A 10,229-nucleotide genomic window follows, 5' to 3' on the forward strand; every position below is an offset into this window, starting at 1 on the left:
TTACACATTGCATTATCTTAGAACATTTTAATACCTTGCAAAGAATAATACGTATGTTTTATTATGTGTACGTGATTAAAAATAAGTATACCGTTACTAAATGTGTGTGCCTAAATTTATGACGAATATTAAAAGTAATAATTTTATTGTTTCATTTAGGTAAATCAAATTTAAATCTGAAAATCTGATAACTTGTCCAGTTGACGGATAGTAACTTAGATAAATCCAAATATTCCCAACAAAATTGTTTATTAACATCCCTGTGAATTTTGGGTTAGTATATAATTGTATTAGAAAATGTTGATTGATAGAAACTTATTTTTCTTGCTCTTAGAATTGGCGTAACTGCCGTTTCTTGGGGTCCGACCCCTCCCGTTAGGAGGGCTCCAGACACTCTTACTTCTTTATTGCTACTATTCATAATTCTATATTCCACTGATTTTCTGTCAGGGTTTCCTTCCTTATATGTTTTTGGACTGGAGGTCTAAATGGAATTGGATGCCACTCCGCCCATTTTTAAGAAGTAAAGAATGTACAAAAACTTGATATTATGTCAAACAAAAAAACATTGTACAACAGTATAAAACAAAATGTTTTTAATGTCTATAAAAAAAATAATACCTATTTGTTATTACTGGAGAGATAGTTCAGGCACAAACTGTTTAACGCCAAACCAATTTAAAATGTTTCTATAGTAAGGTATTGTTGTAGATATAAATGATTATTTAAAAATATCAGTTAATTTTATGTATGTAAGTAATTAAGTTTTAATATTTTCCTAAATTTTACTCTTTTTATACTATATAAATAATAATAATATAAACATACATTTAAATTACCTGTAGTTGAAGAATGCTCTCCCAAAAGCCGCGTTTTTCATGAGTTTGTCGTCTCGGCAAACAAAATCCTCTTAATGAATGTTTTTTATTAAAAAAATCACATATAAACAAAAGAAATTCCTCAAGAAATTACTAAATTTTGTCAGGAGGAAAATTGTTTGAGTTGACAAAAAATTAAAACTAACGCCTACTGTTTATTTATCGGTTAGGCGATTGTATCTTTTGTCCGTTGCTAAGAAAATTATTTATAAGTATGATAAACAAAATAAATTGTTTAGAAAAATATATACAGAATGAGTACAATAATTATTGTTTATATCTATAATATTGCTCGTATCTAATACCCGAAGTTATGACTAATTATTCCATTAAAATATTGTATTGTTTCTGTTAATTATTATTATAATAATTAACCTTTCTTTATTGGTAACGTTATTATTATTATAATTTCATTCGTTACTCGAAAGCAACAACTAGTTTACTGTTAAGTGAATTACGACTATTGCTTAACTGTATTATTCTCCCCGGATTGTTTAATTTTTGTGTAGGTTAGGTTGCCTATCTATTAAGGGGCCTCTACATTTGCGTATTTCTGGTCGAAAACAACTGATTCTACTTTAAACGTACTTTTTCTAAGAAAACTCCGATTTAAGTTTTGAAAATATATATTAGAGTTTTTCATAACATTTTCAAGGCATCGACCATGGCACAGTTTTGAAATTATTTTCAGATAATTTATTATTTCAATATAAAAAATTGTGATTTTAAACTTTTTTTTTTAACTGAAATAAATAATTAACAAAAATTAATTTCAGTGTTTTGACGCAGAAAAGATTACACTTACTACTATAATATAACTGGTATAATAACTTTAAAATTATTTTCATAATCGTGGCATGATCGATGCCATGAAAATATTGTGAAGACTTCATTCAGACAAAAATCTATAGCCAAAATTCGTTTTTAAAAACCAATTTAATAAAATTATTTTTCCACAGTGTGACGATGTACAAAACGTACATAATATTATGCGTACATTTGCAATGACTTATTTTTTCATGTTACAAATAGACATTTGGATTTACGAATAGATTTGGATTTGAATATACGTTCAAAAAAAAAAAGTATTGCGTGCGAATTATATAATGAAAGAACTAGAAGTTAGTTATTCATATTTAAAATATGTAAAGTATATTTCTGGAACAGCTGTTTCTGGATTCCTAGTTTTATTGTATAATTACACTTTATTTTAAATATTAAAGGCATTGAATTGTACCTACTAATAGGTTGACCTGAGAAAGTCCACAAATGTTATGCCGCCGTTTTTTTCGGGGGCTGTTTATTCTTATGAGTTATGAGAAAAACGGGGTATCATATTGTAAACATTGATAACACAAGTTGATAATTGATTATATTTTTTAGTAAATAGTAAATACTTTAATAGTACTAGTAAATTTTTGTTAAAATGAGCAAGAAGTCGTGCTGTGTTGTAAGATGCAACAACAATTACAAAAACACATCAAATGTAAAGTTTTATAATTTTCCAAACAGACCTCACGAACGAGAATTAAAACAAAAATGGGTTACAGCTGTTAATAGAGCAGCGTAAGTTGATCAAATTAAAATTGTTAATAAACAGTATAAATTTACTTTATTAGACACCATTAATATTATTTCTTTTGATTACAATAAATAGTTTTGTAATAAAGGTGTCGGAAAAGTACATTTTTTTTAAATGAAGGGCTGCGTGGAAAAAATATCAATGTCAATTTTTTTTTTGAAAATGAGATTTTGGTTTCAAATTATTTGTATTGACGTATTGTATCTTTTATGCGCTCAAACCAGGGAAAAAACAAATTAGTCGAGAGTAATGACCGTCGGAAGTTTAGGCAAAATGTATTATGTTTTGAAATTAAAAATATGATTTTCTCAGAATGAAAGAAAAGTGACATTGATCTTTTTTCCCCGCAGCCCTTCAAATAAAAAATGATCAACAAAAAAAAATCTAGAAATTTTATCTTGCATTTACTAATTTAATATTTCAATAATATTTCTAGCAAAGACGGTCAATTGTGGTATCCAAAATCATATACTGTCATTTGCAGCGAACACTTTGTTGGCAACCAACGTTCAAAACATCCCGACAGTCCATCATATATACCAACAGTGTTCCCTGGAAATAACAAACAACAAATTGTTGACGCTCAACAGCAGATCGCCAGGTACGAGCGAAAAATGAAGCGTCAAAAAAATGTAAAATCTATGTTAAATACTAGTGAACCTGTAGGTATAAAAATTTTAGAGACTTTTTCGTGTCAAACCGCTGATTTATGTCGTACTGTTGTATCACAAGTTCTGTTCGACTTCAGTGACGCTAAAGAGTTTATATTTGAATGTAATTTTAATAAATCCAATAATAATGTTGGCACACAGGCAAACATTCCAATATCTTGTAATATTTTTAAAACATCCAAGACTAAATCCAAAGATGCTGCATGTGGTCCTAATGTAACAAGTTTAAACAATGGCTCGTTTCTTGATTTTCATTCGATAAAACTCGAATCACAATTAAAAGACTTGACCGGCACTACTTTTAAAGTATTTAACCTGCTACTTTCCTATATACCCAATTGTTTTTCTTTTTGTAATACAATAACCAAAGAAAACAGGCTAATGATTTTTCTTATTACAATCAAAATGGGTTTAACAAATTCATCAACGGACCCTGATCGATGGATTAGTGTGCTCTTAAATCTCGAATGTGCTACTGTTTCACAAATATTTCACGATATTCTTGATTCTTTAGTCAGTAAAACAAAAGATTGCATTTTTTGGCCAAACGAACAACTTAAACAAATCCATCCAAACAATATTGGTTGTTTTACAAACTGCACAATGGTAAAAACAGAAAGTTTGAGTATAGTTGAGGAACGTGTGTTTAGTTGTATACAGGGTATAAATATGCTTGTACAATCACAAATGTAATTGACATAATTGTAATAATATTTTAATTTCCTTTTCCACAATGTGGTAAGGCTAATGACAAATTTATTAATGATATTAATTTTTTATTAAACTATAAATATAAGATTTTTAACTTGTCGATAGAGTATTTTTTTAATTTAAATTTATTTCTGTAAATTATATTGCTATTTGTACCTATTGTGACATCAAGCTCTGACATCCTAATTAAAGTAAAAATATTGTTATTCTTTTAAAAAACCCTTATAAAATTTTAGACTTGATGCGATAACTTTTATAATGGTGTTTTTTTTTTGTGTCTGTAGACACAATTAATTTTTTTCCTGTGTACTGAATTACTCGTGTAGGACCTCTATAAATCCAAAATAGTATGCTTACATCTACCCTCGTGATTTGCATCTTACTCTATTCTTGTTCCATTGGTTTATATGAACAATGTATACAATAACTAGACTACATATTTAATATATTATGGTGTAATTCTAAAAATGGTATATCTTTAAACAATCACCAATAAAGCGTCTAACAGTTATCTTCTCTTTATTGCAAATTTTTCTGATGATGTTCCCAAATTGGTTTAAATTTATGCCCTCTAAAATAGAACAAAAATTAATAGTATACATACATCGTTAGAATATAAACACTAGTTGCCCAGAAAAAAAAATACTACGTACTATACCAGGGTAATAAGCTAAAAGTTATTTCCTTTGCGATCTACAAGTGAAAATGTCACACTCATACTAGTTATGAAGCTAAAATTTACATTTGTTATAACTTATTATTTATAACTACAACAAATGTAGAATAAAATGAATAATACTATGGTATACAGCGAAAAAGATAAGGACCATATTAAAATGTTGACAAGAGTAATTTTTTTCTACATTTTACCATAGTATACATAATCAATGATTTTACATTTTCCGGACCACTTAGATCAAAGTTTATTTGATAATAAATATTTAGATATTAAAAAAAAAAAAATTGTGAAAAATGTTATACATTTTACTTTTGGTAAGTGAGAATGAAAACATGAACCTCCTAAAACCAACAGCCTCAAAAATCGCATTGAAGCAAAATAAAAATATTGCACAATAAAGATAGTAAACTTTCATGATTACTTAGGTTAATTTCTGCAACTTCGTCTTTTTTGAATTCTATGTAATCCATATTTGGTGGGTAAAGCTTCTTGATATTATCGACAGTAATTTTACCTCCATTAATATTTTTGCAATATTTATAAAAGTATTCTATAGTCTAAAAAATGTAGAAACGTGTCATTTAAAATTTCTAGGTTAAATATAACATAATAGGTATCTTAAAAAGTATGTCAATTAAAGCGTAATAATCGTTAACAAAAATTTGTAAAATAAATTCAACATTTTGAACTAAAATCTTAATATTAAGTATTTGTAAAGTGAAAAAAATAATTTTTAAATAATTACCAGCTGACTTAAAAATGTTACGTGCTAGGGCTTATACACATTGAAACAGATCTGTTGTGATTACTAATAGGTAATACAGTTATTTAAACCTAATTCAGCTTATGTTCTAAATAGATTTATTTTTCACTGCATGACAAATTTATCCCGATAATGAAAATGTAGGGAATTCTGTTTTTTTTTTATCATAGGTACTAGCCACTTTTTTGTTATACTGTAACAGGTATACATGATACGAAAACATTTTTTTTTTAACCAACCAAAGATAAATTTAACAGAGCTAGTTGCCTATTACATAAGTTTGCTTTTAACACAAAGATAAAATTACCAAATTGTTATTTCTGTCAATTTGCATTTCTCGAGGGGTCGGGATTATTTTCTGTTGTCCTTTGTTGTCCCCAACACTTCGCTTTTCTGCAGTTAGGCCTCTTTTATTTTCGCCTGGTTCATTCCCTACAATTTGAATTACTAAGTAATTCATTGCGAAGCATAAAAAAAAAATATATTTTGCATTCATTGTTTCTTCTGTAAATACTTAAAAATTGAAACAAATTTAACACAAAAATGGCTTTAATGCTGTACAGTGGCTGGTTGGTTTCGTAGTGACTTTTCGACAAATAACACGTTCCTATATACAATAATGATATTTTATCGTAACATGTGTTTTTGACAATTTAGTAGGCTTTTTTTTGTATAATACTTTGTTCTATTTATTTGTAGGTACTCCGTTATTTGTATTTGAATCTCAAACTGCGCAGCCGAAATATGTTTTAAAGACGTCAATAGTGCTCTCGGTTAAACTAATATTGAAATGTTTAACAATTATTTATTGAGTCGTATAAAAAATAATTATATTACAAATTAACACATAGCTTTCTAGTTCACAGTAATGTTTAATTAAAGGTACTTAAAGGCAAAGTCTGAAATAGTGAAATAATATATAACATGTTCGTCGTACGTGTTGATAAGAAATCATATTATACATTGTTTCGGTCGATACTATGAGACGTTTTTTGACGTTTCCCTGCATTTCTCTGTGGCCTGTTCGAGGGCACTGATTATCGTATGTCTGATTCTTCCACGTTCAAGAGCATAAAGACCGGCAGCCGTAGACCCTGCAGTAATCGGAATAATTAATTACACATTGCACTAATTGTAGCTAACAAAATAAAATGTGAAATTCATTTCCAGTTAGGCCGTAAAGCATTGCACTAATCTTTGCTGAGTAAACGCTTCACAGTACTTGGTGTGATCGATTTAATGTAATGTATACGTTTTCTACGTAAAAATTAATCGGCCAGTACCTGCAGGTGAGGTTACGTCATCCTTGAGTTTTCCTGGGTGTTCACCTGTGTCCCGGACGACAGTGCCCGCTCCCAAGACAGTTTGTGAAGCCAACCTATATGCCATATCCCTTGGTAAGCCCATCCGGACGGCTCCGTCGGCCAGTGCTTCAATGATTACATATACCTAGGAACCGCGTATAGCTCAAAATTTAAAAATCTAAATTCCCCAAGCGATGATGATTTCCAAAATCGATAGAAGTATACTCATTGACATAGACAAAAAACAAGATTCACAAATCTTACATAAGCCGGCCCGGAACCGCTAAGGGCTGTTATGGGATCCATTAGGTATTCAGGCACTCGTTCTGCTGTACCGACGGATGACAGTAACTTCCGAGTGAGTTTCTCATCTTCTTCAGTGGCTTTACTACCGGGGACGTACACCGATGCGCCGCATTGTACTAAAGCTGGAGTGTTAGGCATAACTCTCATTACCCTGGAGCCATCTGGTAAATTCTATAAAAAATAAAAACAAGTAATAGCAATACTCGCATAAATATTATGTTTTAAATATATCTTTATGTAATGCCAAAGGTTGAAAAGTTCACCCATCCCTTAGCCCTTTTGAGATCAAGAAGAAATAATTATTTTAACCGTATTTTTGAGAACAGTTCTTGGTGAAATGTAAACTGGGGTAGATTTTTTAATATACACTCAAATTATACGCAAAAAAAACTACAACATTTTATATTGTAATTGTATAAGGGGTGAATGTAGAAATTAAAAAAAGAGGACTTCGAAAAATCACTTTAAATATATCTAAGCAATAGCCATAGAGTTATTGTTTACATAGTAAAACAATACAAATTCTAATATATTATACTTAAAAAAAAATGTTCATAAACATACACTCTTTATGCAGACAATTGAAGTACCTACGTAAGAGAGGATAATTAAACTTTCATTTTAAACTTAATAGTTTTATTATATTAGATTTTGTAATGTATAATATTAAAATACAAAAATGTATGATACCTCCATTTGTTTGTCATTAATTTATATTGCAACTGTTTTTGTGAAAACCCTCTTGTTTCGTTAAGAAAAAAATATTACTATACAAAATGTTGAAAACTATACTGTATACTATAAATTAAGAATATACAGGGTAATTTTTTTATCATGGGCAACTCTATATCCACTGGTTTAATTATTAATTAAATTTGTTTTTTTCGTAGTGTTTTTATATAATGAGATCTCAATTTTCCACAAATTATTATGTTTTTACTGCCCTCCCAAACTAATTTTTTTGATAACAACTTTTGAATTTTGAGTGGTAACGTATACAGTTTTAAACTTTTTATTATGTAATTACGTACAATAACAGTTTTTAAAAAATGTATTGAAAATACAAATTATTTTGCTAGTATTTGAATTGAGTACTTTGAACTATTGGTTTTAACATAGAATGCAAGTTGCAACCTAACCTAGCCTGAAATAATAATAAGGGAGAAAGAAAATAAAGCGAGCGCTTTTAAAGAAACATATGGAGAAGCTGATAAGGGACAAACTCGGCTGATAAGAGAGAACTGTTTGTGCTAAGGAGTAATACCTAAATAACCCGAATATAGTACCAGGAATCCAGGAGCGGCAACGATCGCCCGAGGGACTTACTGTGGCCGTACGCTGCGTGTGCTGCCGCATGCAATTCTACGACCGGCGAACGTCGATTTTGTCTCCGTGAAAGTTTACACCCATGAACTCCTGGTACAAAATAGACATTTTCCATCATTCTAAGCACAAGTCCGGTGGCATTATCACGGCTTGTCCAAAGAAACACGGCGAAAAAACTGACTACAGTACCAGGAGTTCAGGAAACGAGAGAGGGCAAAACGGCGGCACTGCACGCATTCGATGACCGTCGGCCGTCGATTTCGAATTTTGCCTCCCCGTAAATTTCCTCTCATGAATTCCTGGTACAAAATAGATAGTACCGTCATGTAGAAACCATTTCTCTGTAATTAATTAGCAGTGATACAAAAGTGGAATTCGCTTAAAGACATGATATAAAGACATTGTACCAAAACGTTACACAAGACCTGCTTAGTGCGTTAGAACTTGAAATACATACAACAATATTAAATTAAAAAAAAAAATACTTAGTCAGTAACAAGGTGATCACTTAAGATTAGATAAATAATTATTAAACTAAGATAAATAATTTATCAAAAATGTTAACAGGTCGATCGCCAATTTTGAGTACCTAATAATTTAAAATGTTTGTTGCCGGTAACAAAATATATATAAAAATATATTTTGAGTCAGTTACGAGACTGGCTCAACGGATACTTAGATCCGCTCCCTTTTACAAAATTCATTCATTTATATTAATTTCATCATGCACATGAAATACATTTTTTGTGTAATTTAAATTTAAATCATACATCTGTTTTTTTTTAACCTAGGGAATTGTTATCATTTTTAAAATAATTCCTGTATAAATCCTGTATTCATAAATATAAGCATACATTTTCATGTATAATATGTTAAATAATAATAATTAATAAATTGCTGTTTCTTTTTAGTTTTTCTTTATCTTTCTATTTAATTTTTTTTTTAGTCGTGGAAAATTATTGGAGTATTATTTACTAGAAGGTATTACATTTGGTTGGTTGGGCTCTTGTAAATAATATTTGTAGGTGTTGAGTAGCGAATACTGTATAGTAAATACAGATTCCCCCGTATCCCGGTGGCCGGTGGGCCTATCCGTCTTTGCAAAATACGACAATTTAAGATTAACACCTACGTATCTTTTCAATTTCACACGAAATCGTAGCAGGGTTTTTTTTCTTCTAAAAAGCAAATCTTTAAATCTTGTAAATCAATTACGGTTAGAGGAGTACCTTTTCCAATTGATCGACAGTGACGCCCATGGCGACGGACAGCAAAAGATGTTGGGATCCAAAAGCCGGACGCGCTTGATCCAACACTGGCTTGACGACGGACGGTTTGACGGCTAAACAAACCACTTGAGCGTTTTCGGCTACCGCTCGGTTGTCAAAGGTCACAGTCGATCCGAGCGCCTTGAAATTTGAGAAATTATTCCTATTCGACAAGAGAAAGGCCGTGTATACTCACCTCGAAGGCCTCGATGCACTGGGTGTCTCCAAGAGCACAACTTGCGGTAATCAGTTCTCCTTTGGTGAGACCTGCAACATAAGCGATTTTATTTGTACAATACATATGTATACTGCAGTCGGGTTATATATTTAACGGAATTTTACAAATCTGCGTCACTCACCGGCCGCTACAAAGCCTTTGGCCAGAGCTTGAGCCATTTTGCCGGCACCGAAAAATCCGATTTTCAACATTTTTTCCTGACGATTGATGTTATTTTTTTAAACGCTAAACAACTATAACGAACGAGTAACGCCAGTAGTAGTATATTCAACGTAATAGGTACTTACCGTGTATGTACATTATTATTTTGAACTTTGATTGTTCTAATCGATTTTTAGATTACTAGTGTTTACTCGGTTGGTTTTTCGATAAGAACACCACTACATAATATTAAAATGTAGGTAAGTAGTGAATGTACGTAGTTCATTAAGTACGGCAGTCACTTGTACGCAGACAGATAGGTACTCTACTTACATTTCTATACGACGATAACCAACCCAATA

At 30.7% G+C, this 10,229-nt stretch overlaps 2 protein-coding genes across 2 annotated transcripts; one reads left to right on the forward strand and one right to left on the reverse strand.

Moving 5' to 3' along the window:
• Positions 1-2,235: 2,235 nt before the first annotated feature.
• Positions 2,236-3,942, forward strand: LOC126843746 (uncharacterized). The gene is made up of 2 exons (XM_050581472.1): positions 2,236-2,444; positions 2,897-3,942. Exons 1-2 carry the CDS (start codon positions 2,305-2,307, stop codon positions 3,822-3,824), a joined length of 1,068 nt encoding a protein of 355 aa, XP_050437429.1. The 5' UTR covers positions 2,236-2,304; the 3' UTR covers positions 3,825-3,942.
• A 2,194-nt stretch (positions 3,943-6,136) lies between these two features.
• On the reverse strand, positions 6,137-10,023 carry LOC126843747 (pyrroline-5-carboxylate reductase 3). Its single transcript, XM_050581473.1, has 6 exons — positions 9,848-10,023; positions 9,685-9,755; positions 9,450-9,629; positions 6,853-7,065; positions 6,568-6,733; positions 6,137-6,378 (listed from the first exon to the last, which is right to left on the reverse strand). Exons 1-6 carry the CDS (start codon positions 9,915-9,917, stop codon positions 6,263-6,265), a joined length of 816 nt encoding a protein of 271 aa, XP_050437430.1. The 5' UTR covers positions 9,918-10,023; the 3' UTR covers positions 6,137-6,262.
• Between the last annotated feature and the right edge of the window lie 206 nt (positions 10,024-10,229).

Source organism: Adelges cooleyi, unplaced genomic scaffold (genome assembly GCF_023614345.1).
Source record: "Adelges cooleyi isolate 19-005CV unplaced genomic scaffold, UGA_ACOO_1.1 ACOO_flye_CR_arks_rails_tigmint_CR_PRNA_574, whole genome shotgun sequence".
Lineage (NCBI taxonomy): Eukaryota > Metazoa > Arthropoda > Insecta > Hemiptera > Adelgidae > Adelges > Adelges cooleyi.